Source organism: Podarcis bocagei, assembly GCF_964188305.1.
Source record: "Podarcis bocagei genome assembly, chromosome: 13".
Taxonomy (NCBI): Eukaryota; Metazoa; Chordata; class Lepidosauria; order Squamata; family Lacertidae; genus Podarcis; species Podarcis bocagei.
This window is the reverse complement of record NC_138138.1, coordinates 6,869,911-6,891,368: the sequence shown is the minus strand read 5'-3', so window position 1 is coordinate 6,891,368 and position 21,458 is coordinate 6,869,911. Positions and strand designations below refer to the sequence as shown.

Here is a 21,458-nt window from a genome sequence, read left to right as displayed (position 1 = left end):
CACGGCATGTAATGCCCTAGGAGAGAATATTATGAAAATGATGTACAGGTGGTACATGACTCCAGTCAAGCTTGCAAAAATATACTATTTGCCCGATAATAAATGTTGGAAATGTAAAGAAGTTGAAGGTACTTTTTTTCACCTTTGGTGGACGTGCCCAAGGATCAAGGCTTTCTGGGAAATGATATATAATGAATTGAAAAAGGCATTTAAATATACTTTCCCAAAGAAACCAGAGGTCTTCCTCCTGGGCATAGTTGGCCAATCGGTGTTAAAGAAGGATAGAACTTTTTTCATGTATGCTACAGCAGCAGCAAGAATTCTCATCGCAAAGCATTGGAAGACACAAGACTTACCCACCTTGGAAGAATGGCAGATGCAACTAATAGACTATATGGAGATGGCGGAAATGACTGGCAGAATCCGAGACCAGGGAGAAGAGTTGCTGGAAGAAGACTGGAGGAAATTTAAAATGTATTTGCAGAAATATTGTAAAATTTTTGAATGTTGAGGACATTGAAATGAATTGCAGGGGTTTTAGCAACAAGGTAAAATGCAAGATTGGATTAATAAATAGATAGACTAACAGGACATGAATTTGCTGAACTAACTTTTAAAAGGGATACAAAAATGGGAGACGTGAGGGAGTCAGGAAAATAAGTTAATCAAAGAGGAGAAATTAAGAGGGAATTTTTGTCTTTTTATATGTGTTTTTTTTCTTTTCTTTTTTGTGTTTAATGTCTGTATTTCTGTATTTTGTAATTTTGTATCTTTTCCGTTTTTTGTATTTTTCTAAACTTTTTTATGGATAAACCCAATAAAATATTATTTTAAAAAAATGCCTCGCAAGGATGGAGGCGCCTGCAAGGCCAGGCGATGTTCCGTTCTGCGGGATCTTCCTAATCGCGCCCAGCGGAGGGCGCTGCCTGCAAGCGGCATTTCTCGTGCGGCGGCAGCAGCGTCGGGGACGAGCGGAGGCTTCCCAGAAGCAGCCGCTTCTCCTCCTCCTCCGCCTCCTTCTCTCCTTTTCTTTCGCGTCCCGCTTCGGTGCGGCGAGCGCGCAGCCGAGAATGGAGCCGCTGCTGCCGCCGCCGCCGCCCCCCGGAGCCCCGCCGCTCTCCGCGGAGCCCCTGCGCGCCGCTTGGGCATCGCCCCGCGCGCGGTGACCTGGCCCTGCCGGGACGCGCAAGGCGCGCGGGCGGCCGCCCCCGGCGCCTGGTCGGCCGGCGCGCTCTGCCTCCTCTCTCTCTCTCGCTGCGCAAAGGCGCCCGGCTCGGCGGGGGCGCGCGCTTGAGCCTCTCGCTCCTTGGAGAGCTCCTGGGAGGCGGCGAGGGGGCAGACTTTCCTCCTCTGCCGACCCAGCGGCTGGAAACAACTTGGGGGGCGAAAGCGGGGTGCCGCGGATCTCTTCTCTCTTGGCTTGGAAGCTCCTTTCCCGTGTCTTTTGGGCGCTCTTCTTTCCCGGCTGGGCTCTCCGCCTTTCTGGGGTTGTTATTCGCCTTCCTTGCATGGACGCACCATGGCCACCGCAACGCTGGTTTGCAGGGTGCAGTTCCTCGACGACACCGACCCTTTCAACAGCACCAATTTCCCCGAGCCCACCAGGCCGCCGCTCTACACTTTCCGGGAGGATATCCCCCTGGGCACCCAGTTGGCCGGCGTGCACCGCCTGCTCAGAGCCCCGCAGAAGGTACGAGGGGGGGGGGCGTCGCGGAGGTAGGGGCTCCTGGGAAGAATGCGGGTCGTTTTTGCGGGAGGCTGGACCGGGCTGGAGACGGGAAGGGGAGACCCTCCAAATGTGCACCCCCTTGAAAGTGCGCGCGCAAACAAGATCTTGAAGTGCCCTTGGTGTGCGTGGAGCTCTGCAGAGTAACGCAAGGAAAAGTTCCCGTTCTCTCTCTGACCCCCAAGGAGCTTATGTTCTGAATGACTTGTGCTGGGGGGAATGGTTGGGATTACCATATTGAGCATGGCTTGTGTCCGGGCAAGACTTTTTCCCGCCTTCTCCCCAAACACTAGAAATCAGTTACCAGCTGAGATCTGTTAGCAGCGAGCACTTCGCCTAACACATAATTAACGTGTGGAATTCATTGCCTCAAGATGTGATGATGGCCATTGAAGAGGCTGGGGAAAGGAAACCACGGAGCCTTTGTTTATCTATCAATGGCTAATAGTCATCATGGCTATACGGAACCTCGAGATTCAGAGACAGTGTACCTTTGAAGCAGTGGCGTAGCGTGGGTTGTCAGCACCCGGGGCAAGGCAAGTAATTTGCGCCCCCTAAGCCGTGGATTTGCGCCCCCTAACCCGTGGATTTGCACCCCCTAACCCTAACCCCCAGATGTTGCGCCCGGTGCGGCCGGCCCCCCCTGCACCCCCCACGCTACGCCACTGCTTTGAAGGGCAGTTCAGGGACCACAGAGTAGGTGGCCAGGTAACAGCAGGGCAGAGCTCTTCACTTCACGTCCTGTTTTTCAGAGGCACTGGGCTGGCTACTGTGAGGAAAGGTTGTCTGGGTTTTTATGATGTTGCGTCAAATTTGTACCAAATATTGGGCCGAACCACCTGCTGACTTGTTACCAGTGTTGGTTTAGTGCGGCAAGGCTTTTGAGCCGATCCTGTATTTTGGCACTCTGAACATCCTATCTCTGAACATCCTAAGAGAGAAAAGCGACGAGTGATGGAAACAGTGGAAGTTGTGGCATCAAGAAATGCAAAGTGTAAGGTGTAAGGGAAATATTTCAGAAAAAATGCTTAGGTGTGACATGCAGTGAAGATCACTATCCAGCCTGTGAGCTGGTTGTCCACTGTGAGGCCAGATTCTTGGTGTAGATGGGCCTCTGGTTTGGTCCAGCAGGGCTCTTCTTGTGATATGTGGTGCCATGTTCTACTCTGTATACTTCTGTGGTGAAATGTGGTGATCAATCCACAGGCTGCCTGCAATATTTCCAAAAGAGAGTGAGACCTTCTCAGGCACACGGTTGCTACACAGGTGATACAAGCCCGCTGCTATATATAATGCAAAGTTTTATTCACAAACTTTGATAGAAAAATAATACTCCAATGCAGTGATATGTCACTCGATAGGTTCCTTGTGTTTCTGTGCCACTTGCCATTCAATGGATCACAAAGGGACTTACAAGCAATGAACAGCAACAGCGACTTCACGTATCATCTTAGGACAAGTTATATAATTTGATCAACAAATCATCAATGTTCTTTTTTTGCATAAAAAGTTAAGACACTATCATCAACGTAACAGACACAAATTAGAGGTGTCGTGTGTTGATGTTCACTGGGCTATTTGATAATTTTGGACACTGCTGCAAACCTCTTTCTACATATGTGTGAATCTCTTTTTATTTAAACCAGTTTGTGCCAATCACATTGACAGTGAAGTCTTACTCTATATGCAGTGTGCTTCATTCTTGCTTTATATCTCATTGTGATGCACACATTTTAATATCCTGTGCCTTGGAGCATTCTGTTTAACTGTGCGCTTGTAATTATCTACAGAACAGTTGTATGTCCAAGAGCACCACTCTCTCTATTGCCGTTTTTGTTTGATACTGTGTGTTTTGCTATGTAGTCATCTCTCCCCATTTGATATTGCCTTACTTGGTTATATTACCTTGTTTATGCCTTGTTTTCCTCTATCCGGTAATATGTCCATGCAAAATAATTGTTTCGTATTTTTATAATAATAATAATAATAATAATAATTTTTTATTTATACCCCGCCCTCCCCAGCCAAGGCCGGGCTCAGAGCGGCTTACAAGCAATAATAAAAACAAGATGAGTGATTACAACTTAAAAACAAAAATAAAATACAACATTAAAATAATGGAACATTAAAATATTAAAATGGAGCCTCATTGCAGGAGAAGGAAAAGAAAAAAGAAAAAGGGGGCGGAGGGAATCAAATTGGCTCCAATCCAAAGGCCAGGCGGAACAACTCTGTCTTACAGGCCCTGCGGAAAGAGATCAGATCCTGCAGGGCCCTGGTCTCATGAGACAGAGCGTTCCACCAAGTTGGGGCCAGTGCTGAAAAGGCCCTGGCTCTGGTTGAAGCCAATCTAACTTCCTTAGGGCCTGGGACCACTAGGGTGTTGTTATTTATGGACCTTGAGGCTCTCCGTGGGGCATACCAGGCGAGGCGGTCCCGTAGGTACGAGGGTCCTAGGCCGTGAAGGGCTTTAAAGGTCAAAAGCAGCACCTTAAATCTGACCCTGTACTCCACCGGGAGCCAGTGCAGCTTGAAAAGCACTGGATGAATATGCTCCCATGGCAGAGACCCTGTGAGGAGCCTCGCTGCAGCATTCTGTACCCGCTGGAGTTTCTGGGACAGCTTCAAGGGCAGCCCCGCGTAGAGCGAGTTACAGTAGTCAAGCCTGGAGATGACTGTCGCATGGATCACTGTGGCCAGGTCGGGGCGGGAAAGGTAAGGGACCAACTGCTTGATGCGGCGAAGGTGGAAAAATGTCGCCTTGGCTGTTGCTGTGACTTGCGCCTCCATGGAAAGGGAGGCGTCAAGGATTACACCCAAACTCTTAACGGAAGGCAATGGCACTAATTGGGCCCCCGCAAGAGAAGGGAGTTGGTCCCTCATCCCCATGCTATCCCGACCTAGCCATAGGACCTCTGTCTTCGAAGGATTTAGTTTCAATCGGCTCCCACGAAACCATCCAGCCACAGCTTCCAAGCATCTGGTCAGTGTGTAAGGGGCTGAGTTGGTGTGGCCATCCATCAGTAGATAGAGCTGAGTGTCATCAGCATATTGATGACAGCCCAGCCCAAAGCTCCGGATAATCTGGGCAAGAGGGCGCATAAAGATGTTAAAAAGCATTGGGGAGAGAATTGCGCCCTGCGGCACTCCACACACTAAGGAGTAGCGTGATGACATTTCCTTCCCTAGTGCCACCCTCTGTCCCCGACCAGAGATAAAAGAGCACAACCAGTTACGGGCTATGCCCTGTATCCCCACGTCTGCAAGGCGATGGTCCAGAAGATCATGATCGACCATGTCAAAGGCTGCTGACAAATCTAAAAGGATCAGCAGTCCTCACCCGCCTCGATCCAGTTGTCTACGGATATCATCTGTTAGGGCAACCAGAGCCGTCTCCGTCCCAAAACCAGGACGGAAACCGGACTGAAATGGATCTAATGCTGATGTTTCCTCCAGAAACCTACCAAGCTGTTCAGCAACCGCTCTCTCAATTACCTTACCCAGGTATGGAAGATTTGAAACTGGGCGGTAATTGGATAGGTCTAAGGGATCTAATGAAGTTTTCTTTAAGAGTGGACGCACCACTGCTTCCTTCAGTTCCCCTGGGAATGTCCCCGTGTCAAGGGACAAATTGATAATTTCAACCAGGGGGGTCCGCGCAACATCTGGACACTCCCTAATCAGCCAAGACGGGCACGGATCAAGGAGGCAGGTGGTGGGCCTACCAACTTGGAGGAATCTATCCACATCAGTAGGGAGTATCCGATTGAAATGGTCCAACACTGGACCTGAAGTCAGTCGAGGGGCCTCCAGTTCAGTCACTGTATCTAAATTTTTGCATCTCTAATAGTATAGAAGCAGAATCTAGTGCCTAAGTGAGGACTTAGAAGTGAGGCAGTTTGTTCTTGTGCATGTTTATTGAGAAGCAAGTCCCAATGAATTCAGTGGAAATTACTCCAAGGAATGTATGCTTCTAGGATTCAAACCTTACTAATTAGGGTGATGTAGAGCATTTTCTTCCTTTAGCTTGTGGGAGGGAGGAATCCGCAAAATTAAATTCCACCCTTCCTTGGTGGAGAGGAGAGAGCCTGTAACACAGTATGCTTGCAAAAAATAGTTCTGGCACTTAGATTTATGTTTGGAGGTAGAACTGAAACTTTTGTCTTCTGCCCACTAGGGAAGGACTGTACCTGAGGGGTTCAGGAAGAGCATTTGCTAATAGTGTAAAAGTAGAGCATTGGTGTATTGATGCCATAGCACCATGGAGGTGAGGACAGAAAGGCTAATGGTCAGTGGGGTCAAGTGCATCTTGAGATCTTTTGCATGTGGCTCCTGTAGTTGCTCTTCCTGGACATTGGTAGCCATTTCCAAAAATGCTTCTGTGGATGTTCGGAGCAAGCGATGGAGCTTTGGAGATTCTCAAAAGTAAAACACAGGAAGCGTAGTGTTTTAGTGCAGGATAGTGCACACCCCGGAAATGATCTCTTTCAGCTTCTGCCTTCTGGAAGAAGGTACAGGGTTATAAAGACTAGGGCTAGCCGCCTGTGAAACAGTTTCTATCCAAATGCAATTTTGGTTTTAAATGCAGTGTAAGGTAGTCTCTATGGGATTATGTTGTATTTAATTATGGGGTATCAGAGTTTTTAGGGGGTTAACCAGGCTGGGATAGCAGGCTTGTTGGTTTTTGAATGTCTGATGTAGCTTTTTTCAATTTCGTTGTTCTGTATGGGACAATGGCAATAAAGATTATCGTATCGTATCCAGCATTGCTTATACTTCTCAAAAACTTGTGCTCAGTTTCCTTTTGCCTGGAGTAAAAACACAGACTATGTTGAATGCCTTTTCTTTCTCTTTAATTAAAGTGAACATGTTTGAAAACCCAGAGACTTTGATAGCTGGGCTATTTGTTCCATGCGAGAGTGTTTTGAGACAGAAACGAGGAATTCCTTAAGAGAAGCAGGGGCTATGTGGAATGGATGCCTCTGGATCTCAAGAAGGATATTTTTGGGACAATACATTTGGCATCTGTGCTAATTAATGCATCCTGGTGTCTCCCTTAATAATAAATTTGCACTGTTTTTCTAGCTCCTGGAGAGATTGCTTTCCATTTCCACAATAGCTTTACAGGGCAGACATTCCTCCCATAAGTTTGCTATAATTACTGGAGATTTTGAAGCTTTTAAAAGAGTCCCACCATAGAGCCCATGTGATACACTCGCTCCTACCAGCAACCTGCCTGGACTGTCATGCAATCTTGGGCAGTGATATATATTTCAAGACGTATGGTGAAGCTGGGGGTGGGGGTGTCAGGGAGTATGTCCAAGCAAATAAAGGCGTGTTTAAGCTGTCGCTGTGGTGTGGTTCTTATGAGCTGACAGTTGCGCCAAGGCTTTTGTTAAAAATAGCAGTTAAGTCTACTGTCCTTGGAACACTTGATACCCTTTCAAAAGCTACAGCATGTAGCATAGCAGTGAGTCAAGCCATAACCTTTGTGAAAACCGCCTTGTAGTTGTCCCTGCATCAACTATCTTTCGATAAATGTAGCTCTCTGTTCTTGAGGATCTGGACTATGGTGCCAACGCACTTGGAATATTTGTGTACAGTTCTGGTCAATTCACCTCAGAAAGGATATTGTAGAGTTGGGAAAGGCTCAGGAAAGGACCACTGAAATGATAATGTGGGCTGGAGCGACTATGAAGAAAAGTTGTCATGTTTGGGACTTTTTAGTGTAGGCAAGCAAGTGTTAATGTGATATATATTTATAAAATTATGCGTGGCAGAATTATACCATTCTTCCATTTTATATTCTGCTTGCCCCTTCCACTTCCTTGCTGTAATAATTTGTTCAGCTGTCAATAAATTTGTGAGCAAGTCCTTCATAGCCTGCGAACCTTCCACCCCATCGTAAATTGATAATCATGCTACGTCTGGACTTGCGGTCAGCTTTAACCCAGTGATTTCTGTTATCTCCTTAAACACACTTTGCCCCCCAAAATTGTACATATTTACACCCCCACCACATGTGAATGTAATTCCCTGTTGCCTGGCATCCCCTTCAAATGTTTTTTCTCCATCTCTCATAGACATCCTTTGCAGCTGAAAGTTGGCAGATAAGAGAAAGCGCTTCTTCACACTATGGAACTTGCTCCCTCAGGGGGCAGTGATGGGCACCAACTTGGGTGACCTTAAAAGATGAATTGACAAATTCATGGCGGGGAGGGCTACTGGCTATGCTCTACCTCCACAGTTGGTGGCAGCAAGGCTTCCAAATACCAGTGGCTGGAGTGAAGTGAAGGACATGAGGCAGGAGTTGGTAATGCAGGTGAGCTGTGCACAAGCAAGCTGCCAGCTAGCTCTGCAGAAGCTCCTTTTATTGGCACAATATGCAAAACCAGGCAGATGCATTTTGGACTGTGACCATTACACATCTTCCAATCCCGAGATCATGGGGTGGTACAAGGTTATTTTGGCACCTGTTTCCACCATGTCATTTTCCGCTTGCACTATGTATGACAAAGGAGACAAAGGTCACAGACAGGGCACGGCAGACCACTAAGAGAGCAAAGGTTAGAGGGCAAGATGTTTAGACAGCTATGGGCTTTGTCTATGGGGGGAAGTGTACTCCGCACCCCAAGGTCATGCGTGCAGACAGCTGAGGCTGCCCACGGGCAGAAGTGTGCCCCACACCCAGCGATCATTCCTACACTGGAGGCCACGGAAGGGAAGAGTTTTGCTGTTGTGCTCATGTTCTGCTTGCTGGTTTCCCTTTGTGGCATTTGATGGCCACCATGAGAACAGGATGGTGGGCTAGTTGGCCCACTGGCCTGATCCAGCAGACTCTTCTTATGTTCTTAGGATTGCCACAACCCACGTACCTACGGGACCGCCTCTCCTGGTATGCCCCGCGGAGGACCTTAAGGTCCACAAATGACAACATTTTAGAGGTCCCAAGCCGCAACATGGTTAGATTGGTCTCAACTAGGGCCAGGGCCTTTTCAGCACTGGCCCCGACTTGGTGGAATGCTCTGTCAAAAGAAACTAGGGCGCTGCAGGACTGTCAAAAGAAACTAGGGCGCTGCAGGACATCTTTCTGCAGGGCCTGTAAGACAGAGCTGTTCCGCCTGGCCTTTGGTTTGAACTCAGTCCAACTCTTATGTTTCCCTCCCCTTATGGTTTTGATCTATTGGCTACTTTTAAAATGAGGCTGCATTTTAAATTGCATTTTAACCTGTATTTTAAATAGGGTCCCCCCCCCATTATGTTTTTACTGTAATTTTTACAGTGGTACCTTGGGTTAAGTACTTAATTCGCTCCGGAGGTCCGTTCTTAACCTGAAACTGTTCTTAACCTGAAGCACCACTTTAGCTAATGGGGCCTCCTGCTGCCGCCGCGCCGCTGGAGCACGATTTCTGTTCTCATCCTGAAGCAAAGTTCTTAACCTGAAGCACTATTTCTGGGCTAGCAGAGTCTGTAACCTGAAGTGTATGTAACCTGAGGCGTATGTAACCCGAGGTACCACTGTACTGTATTGCAGCAGTGAAGATGAGACAGATGCAGTGTGCATTTAATTTTTAATGTGCAAACATCCAGCTCTACCGTAATGTATACAGTGCTCCATTCCCCACATCAATTCAGAGCTTGCTTTGCAGCCTATAGGTTGGGAAGCATCCATCGCTCAGGAGCAGAGCATGTTTTGCATGTAGATGGCAGACCCTCCAAGTGTCCCTGTTATCCAGGGATGTCCCTCATTTAGAGAAGCCGTCCCAGTTTCTGATTTGATCCATTTTCCCTTAGAATGTCTCTGTTTTCATTGGAGAAATATTGGCGGGTATGGCGTTATCCAACCCCTGAGCTGTCTGAAGACAATCCTGTATAGGGAATCTTTTGCTTTTTAAATGTTTAATGTTTTATTATGTTTTTATATGTGTTGGAAGCCGCCCAGAGTAGCTGGGGCAACCCAGGAAGATGTGTGGGGTATCAACAGTAAAATTATCATTATGGAATGGGATGCCCTATTTTCATCAGAGAAATGTTGGAGGGTATGAGACGGTCCTGGCACTTGTGGTTTCAGGATGGATCTCGGGCAAGGCTTTTGACCGAGACTTCTTGCCGCCGACAGAATAGGCAACACTGAACCAGTGGTCTGAATCACTAGAAGGCAGTTTACTACTCTGACTGGCAAATTTTGCATTTGAAAAGGGGTTTAGGGTGCCACAGATTGATAGTAAATTGCTTCTGCAGAACTTCCTATTAAAATGCAAGAAGCGTAGGAACGGTCGATTCAGTATGTGAGGAGGGGAAGGGGTCAGTCAGCAGTGAGGAGATTTATAGTTCTTCAGGGTAGCTTGCAATGATAAAATTGATTAGAGCAAAGGAACAATATGGAAGAAGAGCAAACCTCTTGAAGCCAAACAGTAGTGCAACAAACTGAAACAAGCAGGGAAAAACATTGTCTCAGAAACGGAAAGCATCGTAGAAATGGACAACAGCCATTCCTAAACGAATCTAAAAGAATCCATTGAAATAAGTCTATTTAGTGACCATTTAAGAGCAGTCAGTGAAAGGGACAGGTGTTCCTCTGTTGAGAGGCTGTTCCAGACCATGGACATTACAACAAAAAGTCCTCTCCTGTTTACCTGCCTGCCAAGCCTCAGAGGCCTTCCTTGAAATCCTCCTCCTGCGGTCGGAGCTCTTGTTTAGGCTCATGGGGGGCAGGGGGACGAATTCCTGGCCGTTTTAGGAGTTTAAAGGTCAAAGCCAGAGCCTTGCGTTGAGCCTGAAAGCAGATTAGTAGCAGGTGAAGCTGGCAGAGGATGAATGTAATATGATACAAAACCCCGGCAGCCACGTTTTGAACCAGTCGAAGCTTACAAGGGCAGCTCCATCTACTATGGTAATCTAGACAAAAGCACATCAGCCAATGCTGGGTTTGGTTTCTCCAAGAAGTAGTACTGTTGGCATATAAGATGAAGCAGTTTTATTATTATTATTATTTAAATACCCTAATTTCTGCCTGCATATGTTTGCACTGGATGCTGCTGTGTGTGATTAAACTGAGCTACTTGTGCAGCTTTGCATGGACAAAGTGTGATTTTGCATGCAGACGTACCCACCGCCAGTGCGATATCCAGGAAGCTGCTTACTGGAGATGGATATTTTTGTCTTTTTTTTAATGAGCTTCTGCTCTGTGAGCTCACACCCAACATCTGCATATGTGGTACCATGCCTGAACCAAGACTGCCATGTTTTACAATGAATTTATTTATTTTTGTTGGTTGAAGTTAGTGCCGTCAGGTGATAAGCAGGACGATAACTTCTTAAACCTTGATCTCGAGGTTCATAGGCTTGAATTTGAACCTGTATTTATGTCTCACGTTTGCTCCTCGCAGCCCTCTCCTGAAATCTGACACGTCATTCCTGAACTTAGTTGAATTTGATAGTTTACTTATTAATCCAGTCTCTTAAGTGTGTGTGTATGCGCAAGCACACATTACATTCATTGCAAGGCACTGTGTAACGTTTTTCATAGTGATGCTTGTGCCCTCTGAAAATGACATGGGAATACATGACATGGCATTTTCAGAAAGCGGAGAGCACCACAGCCGTAATGCTTGCCTGCATATACTGTGCATAGAGTCTAGGAAGCAGCAACTTCTCTTCTCGGTGTTCATGCATACAGTGAGCAATAGGTAGAGAAAGGGCTGGCCCACCCATGGGGCAAGGTGAGGCAACTGCCTCAAGCAGATCTGGCCTCCAAGGAATACATTGCCTGCTGCCTTGGCAGACCCCCTGCTCCATTGCTGCCTCTACAGTGGTCTCCTGGTGAATACTACCACCCTTGTCCCTGATGTAATAAGAATAAGAATAAGAATAATAAATTTTATTTATACCCCACCCTCCCCAGCCAAGACGGGGCTCAGGGCGGCTAACAACCAATAATAAAAAACAAGTTGATTAAAATACAACTTAAAAAACAAGATTAAAATACAACATTAAAACATTAAGATGCAGCCTCTTCACAGGAGAAAGGAAAAAAGAAAGAGGGGGAGGGAATCAAATTGATTCTAAGCCAAAGGCCAGGTGGAACAACTCTGTCTTACAGGCCCTGCGGAAAGAAATCAGATCCTGCAGGGCCCTGGTCTCATGAGACAGAGCTTTCCACCAGACCGGAGCCAGTGTTGAAAAGGCCCTGGCTCTGGTTGAGGCTAATCTAACTTCCTTAGGGCCCGGGACCACTAGGGTGTTGCCATTTATGGACCTTAAGGTCCTCCGCGGGGCATACCGGGAGAGGCGGTCCCGTAGGTACGAGGGTCCTAGGCCGTGAAGGGCTTTGAAGGTCAAAAGCAGCACCTTAAATCTGACCCTGTACTCCACCGGCAGCCAGTGCAGCTTGAAAAGCACTGGGTGAATCTGCTCCCATGGCAGAGACCCCGTGAGGAGCCTCACTGCAGCATTCTGCACCCGCTGGAGTTTCTGGGACAGCTTCAAGGGCAGCCCCACGTAGAGTGAATTACAGTAGTCAAGCCTGGAGATGACCGTCACATGGATCACTGTGGCCACAATAGATCTTTATTTCCCCTTCATTCCCAATTTAGATATTTGTTCCCTGCTTGTTCCCGATGTAGATCTTCACTCACCCCTTCTTCCCTGGTGGGAAGGGAGGGAGCACTGTTTTGTGGTTTGCCTCAGGCGCCAAAACGTCTTGGGCCGTCCCCGAATGGAGGTAACATGGCAAATGGGTGCGCATGTACAATGCTCAGTCTGTATGCGTGAGGACGGTGGGCGAAATAGGCTGTCTGGTTCTGCCGCTATTAGCCATGCCTCATTTGTCGCCTTTGGTTACTGTAAATACAAAAGGGCAGGTTTAATAATAATAAAAAAATTTATTAGAAGACGAATGCCAGATGAAATTAATGGACAATGCAGAATTGGATAAGATGACAGGGAGAATTCGAAACCAGCGGGACCAGAAATTCTTGAAAGTAAATTTGCGAGTTATTTGAAAGACAATTGTAATCAACTGACTACGCTTGTAGGACTACAAAAAGTTTTGTAAGGAGAACTATATGAAATATTACAGAAAAGATTTATGAGAATGGATTTAAAGTTACTGACTGTTAAAAGTAATAGTTAGGATAACAAATGTAAGATTAAGAGAAAATCATTAGACGTGGTTGATGGAAGTCTCAGGCTAAAATAGCCAAAATGATATATAAGATAAGATGAGATGATACATTCTATTTGGAAAACATATGTAAAAACCAATAAAAATGTAATAAATAAAAATATTTTTGTTTAAAGGCCAGGTGAACCTGAAATTGGTAGCTGATGGTGACTGTAATAATAGAAAAGTGTACTATCCTGAGTGCATGAACCTGGACTCTTGAGTCAGCACTTACTTGTGAAACAGGAGAACTTCTAACTGTTGCCCTTGAGGAAGATTTTTGTTGTTGTTGAAACGTGTTAGGTGATGTACTTTTGCAAATAAATTCTACACCTGGCGCTCGCATTGACATCTTCCTTTTTTTTGAAAATAATATTTATTACTTTTCCAACAATTTAAAGACAACACTAAAAAGAAAAAAAGAACAGTACAATACAAAAACACTACATAACACTAACACATTAAACTAACAAAACCAAACAAAAACAGTTTAAAACACATCAAACAATTTCAATATCTTATCTTTCAGTCACTTATTTCCACGACCTCCTCACACCTCCCTTTTTGTATTCCACTTCTGTTAATTGTTTCAGCAATTCCTTTCCATCTTCCTCTGTTTTCTATCCTATAATTATCTTAACACATTCTAACCTTATTTTTCCTTTAATATTCTATTAATCTATTTATACTTAATCCCTTATAACATTTCTACTAAAGCCATATAACTTCATTCCAACATTCTTCTAACATTCATTGATTTTACAGTATTTCTGTAAATATTCTTTAAACTTTTTCCAGTCTTCTTCCACCGACTCTTCTCCCTGGTCTCGGATTCTGCCAGTCATTTCCGCCAATTCCATGTAGTCCATCAGCTTCATCTGCCATTCTTCCCGGGTGGGTAAATCTTGTGTCTTCCAATACTTCGCGATGAGTATTCTTGCTGCTGTAGTTGCATACATAAAAAAGTTCTATCCTTCTTTAGCACCAATTGGCCAACCATGCCCAGGAGAAAGGCCTCTGGTTTCTTAAGGAAGGTATATTTGAATACCTTTTTCATTTCGTTATAAATCAACTCCCAGAATGTTTTAATCCTTGGGCATGTCCACCAAAGGTGAAAGAATGTCCCTTCAGTCTCATTACATTTCCAACATTTATTGTCGGGCAAATGGTAAATTTTTGCAAGCTTGACTGGTGTCATGTACCACCTGTTAATCATTTTCATTAAATTTTCTCTTAGGGCATTACATGCCATGAATTTCATACCTGTGGTCCATAACCGTTCCCAGTCAGCCATCATTATGTTATGTCCAACATCTTGTGCCCATTTAATCATAGCTGATTTCACCATATCATCCTGAGTGTTCCATTTCAACAGCAAGTTATACAATCTTGACAAATTCTTGATTTTTGGATCTAACAATTCTGTTTCCAATTTTGATTTTTCCACCTGGAAACCAACTTTTTTGTCCAAATTGTATGCCTCCATTATTTGGTAATGATGGAGCCAATCTCGCACTTTGTTTTTCAATTTTTCAGAGCTCTGCAATTTTATTCTGTCTCCATCTTGTTCCAGAATTTCCCAATATTTCGGCCATTTGGCCTCCATATTGAGTTTTTTCTGTGCCTTCGCTTCCACGCATTGACATCTTCCTCAAAGAATGGGAAGCCTTACTAGAAGCAGGAATCCTGTGGCACGATCAAGACCTAAAAACTTACTTGTGTACTTCTTGGATCGCTGAAACTCTCTGCCCTCAAGGTTTGAAATAGCTGCACTCCAAGATCTCTGATTCAGGATCCACAGTGAAAGTAGATTTTTTGGCACGTAAAATCATTAATTAATGGCCAGGCTGCTTCTTCTTTTTTTGAAAAATAAAGGTCTCTGTTTTTGTTTAGTTTTTAAAGTGGGAAAATGTGCTGTACTCCCATTTATAAACTTCCTAACTTTCCACTGTTCTATGAAGAGTGCGCTTGGTGGCACTTTCATTCTGCGTAAGCATGCATAGGATCAGGCGGTAAAACACACTGAGCATTGTTTGCTTAATAAAGCTCTCCTGCCTGCTATAATGCAACTTTTGCACTTCTGATGGCAGACAGAATGTTCTTGCATTTTGAAATGTTTGCTCTGTTTTTTCTAAACTGCTAGTCTGTGCAGAACCTCTTCAAAGAAAGAAAGATGGTTATACAATCCTGCCTTTGTATGAATCTTTTACTCTTATTTACAACTTGCTTGTTGCATTCAGTCTGTCGCAGTTTAAGCGAACAGTTTTAAACATGAGAACTGGCGGCATTTGCAAGGACTTGCATGTCAAAAAACGGAGGCAATTAGGCTTAACCTCCAGGCCCTCTCCTTTGCTTTGAATCTAGAATCCCTGCTAGCTCGAATTAGAAAAGATAATTAGTGCCCTCCCCATAGCCTTTCATAGTGACTTGCCCCGCTTCCTAAATACTAATCGGGAATTGTGTTGATCACTAAAACAGAGTTTAAGACTTGCTTCAATGCCGCCATGCATCTGTTTTAATTTTAAAAAGCGGGAAGAGAAACTCACCAATCCTAAGGAGACCTAGTCCCCTTGGTGTCCTTCAGGAGTGCTTTAAAGGTAAAGGTAAAAGACCCCTGACAGTCAAGTCCAGTTGCAGACGACTCTGGGGTTGTGGCGCTCATCTCGCTTTATTGGCCGAGGGAGCCAGCGTTTGTCCACAGACAGTTTTTCCGGGTCATGTAGCCAGCATGACTAAGCTGCTTCTGGCAAAACCAGAGCAGTGCACAGAAACACTGTTTACCTTCCCGCCGGAGTGGTACCTATTTATTTACTTGCACTTTGATGTGCTTTCGAACTGCAGGTTGGTAGGAGCAGGGACTGAGCAATGGGAGCTCACTCCGTCATGGGGGTTTGAACCACTGACCTTCCGATCGGCAAGCCCTAGGCTCAGTGGTTTAGACCACAGTGCCACCTGCATCCCAATGGGGAGTGCTTTAGTCAATCACTTTTCCAGAAGAGATGCCCAGTCGCTCACTTAGGAAGAGTACTGTAAAGCTAGCTTTTGAATAGGTCCATTGGACTTTGGGAGAAGCCTCTGTTTGTGGAAGCTGTGTAGAAACCAAGAGATGTTCTTTATTAGATGTTGGTGCTCCGAATATCTGTGGCTTCCTTGCCCATAGTTGTGGGTTTCCTGACATGCTTACTCATAAACCTCTCTCTGCTGAATAGCTGTGGGCACCGCATGTTCTGCTCCACAAAGTGAAGCTTGGTGATTAGTCAACACTTTGGTCTAATTTCCAGTGCGCCACTGTACTGGGGTTCTATCACTGCCTGAAAACACATTAATGTGTATGCTGAATAAGATTCTTTGTTTCTGTCTTGGCTCTTCCTAGTGCAGGGGAGGGGAACCTGTGGCCTGGCAGATCTTAGAATCCTAGAATTGTAGAGTTGGAAGGGACCTTGAGGGCCGTCAGACCCCAGCAATGCAGGAATCTCAGCTATGACGGGTGGCCAAGCAACCTCTGCTGAAAAACCTCCAAGGAATGGAGAGTCCACCATCTTACGAGAGAGGCCATTCCACTGTCTGTCTAACAGCTCTTTCCACCAGAAAGTTGTTCCTGGTGTTTAGTTGGAACCCCTTTCTTGTAACTTGAATCCAGTGGTTTGGAGCAGATTCCATGTGACAGCCCTTTAGATATTTTTTTTTATATATAATAATATTTATTAAAGTTTCATAAACAATCAAAAGCTTCCAAATTTAAACATAAAATACAAAAACCAAAAGAAGCTACAAAAATGAGAAAATACAAAATACATAAAAGTACACAATAGAAAACAGTTAACAGAATAGAAAAAAGAAGAAACACCAAAAAACAAGACAGATTTTTTTTTAGTACTTTCATATCTTATACTTCATTCACTAGTTTCTTGACCTCCTCACACCTCCCTTTTTGTATTCCAGTTCAGATATTTAATTCAGCAAATTCTTGCCCTCTGTCATTTATCCTTACTCAACATCTTAACCTATAATAAATATATATTTTCCACCATTGTCAATCCATATTTACATATTCTTATTAATCTTTTAACCAACACCGCTTATTTTCAATCCAACGTCCCTTTAACATTCATTAATTTTACAGTATTTCTGTAGGTAGTCTTTAAATTTTTTTCCATTCTTCTTCCACCACCTCTTCTCCCTGGTCTCGGATTCTGCCAGTCATTTCTGCCAATTCCATGTACTCCATCACCCTCATCTGCCATTCTTCAAGGGTGGGTAGATCTTGTGTCTTCCAATACTTTGCGATGAGTATTCTTGCTGCTGTTGTTGCATACATAAAAAAAGTTCTGTCCTTCTTTGGCACCAATTGGCCGACTATGCCCAAGAGAAAGGCCTCTGGTTTCTTCCGGAAGGTATATTTAAATACCTTTTTCATTTCATTATAGATCATCTCCCAGAAAGCCTTAATCTTTGGGCACGTCCACCAAAGGTGAAAGAATGTACCTTCAGTCTCTTTACATTTCCAACATTTATTTTCGGGCAAATGATAGATTTTTGCAAGCTTGACTGGGGTCATGTACCACCTATAGATCATTTTCATAATATTCTCTCTTAGGGCATGGCATGCCGTAAATTTTATACCTGTGGTCCACAACTGTTCCCAGTCAGCAAACATAATGTTATGTCCAACATCTTGTGCCCATTTAATCATTGCAGATTTAACCGTCTCATCCTGAGTATTCCATTTTAACAGCAAGTTATACATTCTTGATAGTATCTTTGTTTTAGGATCTAACAGTTCTGTTTCCAACTTTGATTTTTCCACCTGGAAGCCAATTTTTTTATCTAAATTAAAGGTTTCTCTTATTTGGTAATAGTGAAGCCAGTCTCGCACTTTATCTTTTAGTTTCTCAAAACTCTGCAATTTCAATTTGTCTCCGACAGCCCTTTAGATATTTGAAGATTGCCGTCCTATCTCCTCCCAGTCTCCTTTTTTTCCAGGTTAAGCATACGCATCTCCCTCAACCATTCTTCATTAGGCTTGGTTTCCAGACACTTGGTCATCTTATCATTTTGTTAGACTACAGTTCCAATCACCTCTGACTACTGGCTGGAGCTGATGGGAGGTTGATTAAACACACACACACATCTGGACTTGTGTGTGTGTGTGTGTGTTTAATTTTTAACGTCAACATTTAGATTTTGATGGAATCTGTTTTTTTTTTTTTATTTCTTGCATAAAACAAGAGGAGGAGCAGACCTGAGGGGTTGACTTTCTTTCCTCCGCAGCCAGCACTGAAACTAAGCAGCTTGGTGGAAGCCTAACCCTAACTTTTAACCCTAACCCTAACTCTCCTCCACTGGGTCACCTGGTCACTTGCATGGCACACCTGGTTGCCTTTGACAACTAAGTACAATGGTGCCCCGCAAGACGAATGCCTCGCAAGACGGAAAACTCGCTAGACGAAAGAGTTTTCCGTTTTGGAGGTGCTTCGCAAAACGAATTTCCTATGGGCTTGCTTCGCAAGACGACAATGTCTTGCGAGTTTCTGCTGTTTTTTCCCCTCCCCCCCTTTTCTAAGCCGCTAAGACGCTTATCAGCTGATCCGATCAGCAAATAAGCCGCTAAAAGCCGCTAATAGCGCTAATCCGCTAATCCTTCAATGGGCTTGCTTCGCAAGACGAAAAAACCGCTAGACGAAGAGAATCACAGAACGGATTCTTTTCGTCTTGCGAGGCACCACTGTAAGTTAAATACAGGCCAGTTGCTGCATTTTGTATATTTTTCACTGGGAACCTCTGAATTTCACGAAAGGCGTTGCGTGTTAAGATTCCCAGGAGCTTCCGAATAATAAAGACACAATTAGCACAGAATTTAGTTTTAGGTCATTGGCATAATTTTGGCCACAACTTCATTGAGTACAGATCATGAGTGGTTTGTTTAGGCATTGTTTTCCGACTAGTTGCACCTGACCTCAGCAGGACAGCACTGACGACTGGGCCCCACCATATTGTCAGTGCAGGTAAACACCGTGGGGGAGCATTGGTACAGTCACCTGACTCAAGCTCACCCCAAAATGCTCCCAGGGCCTCTTGTGTGGCCCTACCCCCCGAAAGTTGCACCAGCCAGTCAGCCAAATGGGAAAATTGCCGGGCCCCTGTCCCCAAAACAGACGACCCACGGCAGCATAGCAAGGTCATAATGGACCCTAAATATAGGGAGGGTGGGCGGGTGATTCGATGCACGAAGCGAAAAGAGGAAGCTCTACGCAACGTGCAACGGTATATATAAAGGTCCCTCGGTTAATACACAAAAAATCCCATTGGCCAGAGCTGCCCAGCAACCGAGGGACCACCAATCAGGTTGTTGTGGCTATCCAATCGCTCCTACCCAAACAACAATGAAGTCAGTCCTTATGATTTCACCGCAACACGTGCCCTCTGTTAGGAGGACCTGATTTGTCACACACAGAGAAAGATGCACAGAGGTCGTATATTTCGTTAAAGCGGTTTTGCACATTATGTTTTCCAGCATTCTTAGGGCCTGCTACTGCTATACAGCATTTCTTTGTAATAAATCAGTTTGGCTTACCCGGTAGATACATAGAATATGTAGAAAGACTGTTTTAGCGTTGACTGTATCTAAGGGTGAGACTTTCAGTCTTTTGGAACATGATTTTATTTCCTTCCCCACGTTAACGTCTGTAATGGTGCTCTGTCGGAAATAGCCAGCACATACCTATTTGAGACGGTCAGTAAATTATCTCACTCATCAACCAGGGGAAGGGGGATGCTATTTAGAAAAATTGTTACAAAAGATGTATTGGGTGTTTTTAAAGGGCAAAGTGTCAAATGTGATAAGAGGGGTGGGGGGTTAAAGTAAAAAAGGCTTTTTATAACCTTGAAAAGGGGAGAGAAAAGAGGCCTGGCGCTTTTTTTGTTTGTATGTATACAGTGGTACCTCTGGTTATGTACTTAATTCGTTCCGGAGGTCTGTTCTTAACCTGAAACTGTTCTTAACATGAAGCACCACTTTAGCTAATGGGGCCTCCTGCTGCCACTGAGCTACCGCTGCGCGATTTCTGTTCTCATCCTGAAGCAAAGTTCTTAACCCGAGGTACTATTTCTGGGTTAGCGGAGTCTGTAACCTGAAGTGTCTGTAACCAGAAGCATCTTTAATCTGAGGTACCATATGTATACACAGTGGACACTCGGATCGCGAACGTGATCCGTGCAAGATGCACGTTCACAATCTGCAGCGTCTGCAACCTGCAACGGCATGTCTGCGCACGCGCGGGTTGCGATCTAGCGCTTCTGCACATGCGCAAAGTGCAATTTAGCGCTTATGTGCATGCACGACCACCAAAACCCAGAAGAAACCTGTTCCGGTACTTCCGGGTTTCGGCAGTCCGTAACCCAAAAAAACCACAACCTGAAGTGTCTGTAACCCAAGGTATGACTGTATATACAGTGGTACCTTCGGTTACAGACGCTTCAGGTTACAGACTCCGCTAACCCAGAAATAGTGCTTCATGTTAAGAACTTTGCTTCAGGATGAGAACAGAAATTGCGCAGCGGCAGCATGAGGCCCCATTAGCTAAAGTGGTGCTTCAGGCTAAGAACAGTTTCAGGTTAAGAACGGACCATATAATGTTGCAGCAGGTTACCCTGATAGACTACAGTCTTTGAATTTCACGCTCCCCCTTTATAAAGGCACCAAAAAGTATGTGCCTCTGTAATGGAATGTGACATTTGTTTAAACGTGCACAGGAACACTACATAGCTCTTCAGAAACATAATGCTGTATTTACCATGCATTAAACTCCAGGAGGGAATTAGGTTGGCAGGATGTAATTATGCATCTTGGAAGTCAGCCAGCTAGGCAGGTTAGCATACCTCTGCACTTTGGAAAGCACTAGGAGGTTCGGGGCAAGGCCTGGGATCTCCCCCCTTGTTTGGCAATTAAAAGGTAATAATCTGCAACACCATGCTTAGATTTCCTCTCCCCCCCTCTCCCCTCCCCGCTTTTCAACATCAGCACTTCTTATAACACCTGGATAGGGTTCAGTCATATTAACTCTGTATTGTTACAGCATTTTAATAATGCAGTCGGGGGTGGTGTTGAATGCCTTTAGGGAAGGAATGGGTTTTTATTTTAGCTGTAGGATTACATCTTCCAAAGCAAAAAAAACCTTCTAAAAATCTTTTTTAAAAAGAAGTGGCTAAAGAAGAGGTATCAAGAGGTCAGCGTAGGTTGTGCATGACTTTGCTTCAGTTTTATTTGTTCTTATAACAACTAGAGCAGGGGTCTGCAACCCGCGGCTCCGGAGCCACATGTGGCTCTTTTACACCTTTGCCGCGGCTCTGGGGCGGATACTAGTGAGGGGAGGAGGCGCATTGTGCGCCCCAACACTCCCCACTGTGGCGGGCGCTGTACTGGCTGTGACATCGCATGGGGGCGGTGCGTGCGTTAGTCACGCACCGTCCCGACGTCACCTTCCCGCCTGCTACATTGTAAGGGGCATGTACGCTGGTCACTGCATTGAAAGGGGGCATGTACGCTGGTCACTGTTTTGAAGGGGAGTG

The 21,458-nt window shown here is 45.0% G+C and overlaps 1 protein-coding gene across 15 annotated transcripts in view; it reads left to right on the top strand.

The window, feature by feature from the left end:
• Nucleotides 1-1,081: 1,081 nt before the first annotated feature.
• FHOD3 (formin homology 2 domain containing 3) overlaps nt 1,082-21,458 on the top strand; it is a 361,609-nt gene continuing 341,232 nt past the window's right edge. For 6 of the 15 annotated variants that reach the window (XM_081166056.1, XM_081166059.1, XM_081166054.1 and 3 more), the window contains exon 1: nt 1,084-1,690. In XM_081166056.1, the coding sequence (XP_081022182.1) occupies nt 1,520-1,690 (171 nt within the window). In that variant the 5' untranslated portion in view covers nt 1,084-1,519. Of the gene's footprint in view, nt 1,691-21,458 lie in introns of all 15 variants that reach the window. The other 9 variants (XM_081166062.1, XM_081166061.1, XM_081166052.1 and 6 more) reach the window with 6 other exon arrangements.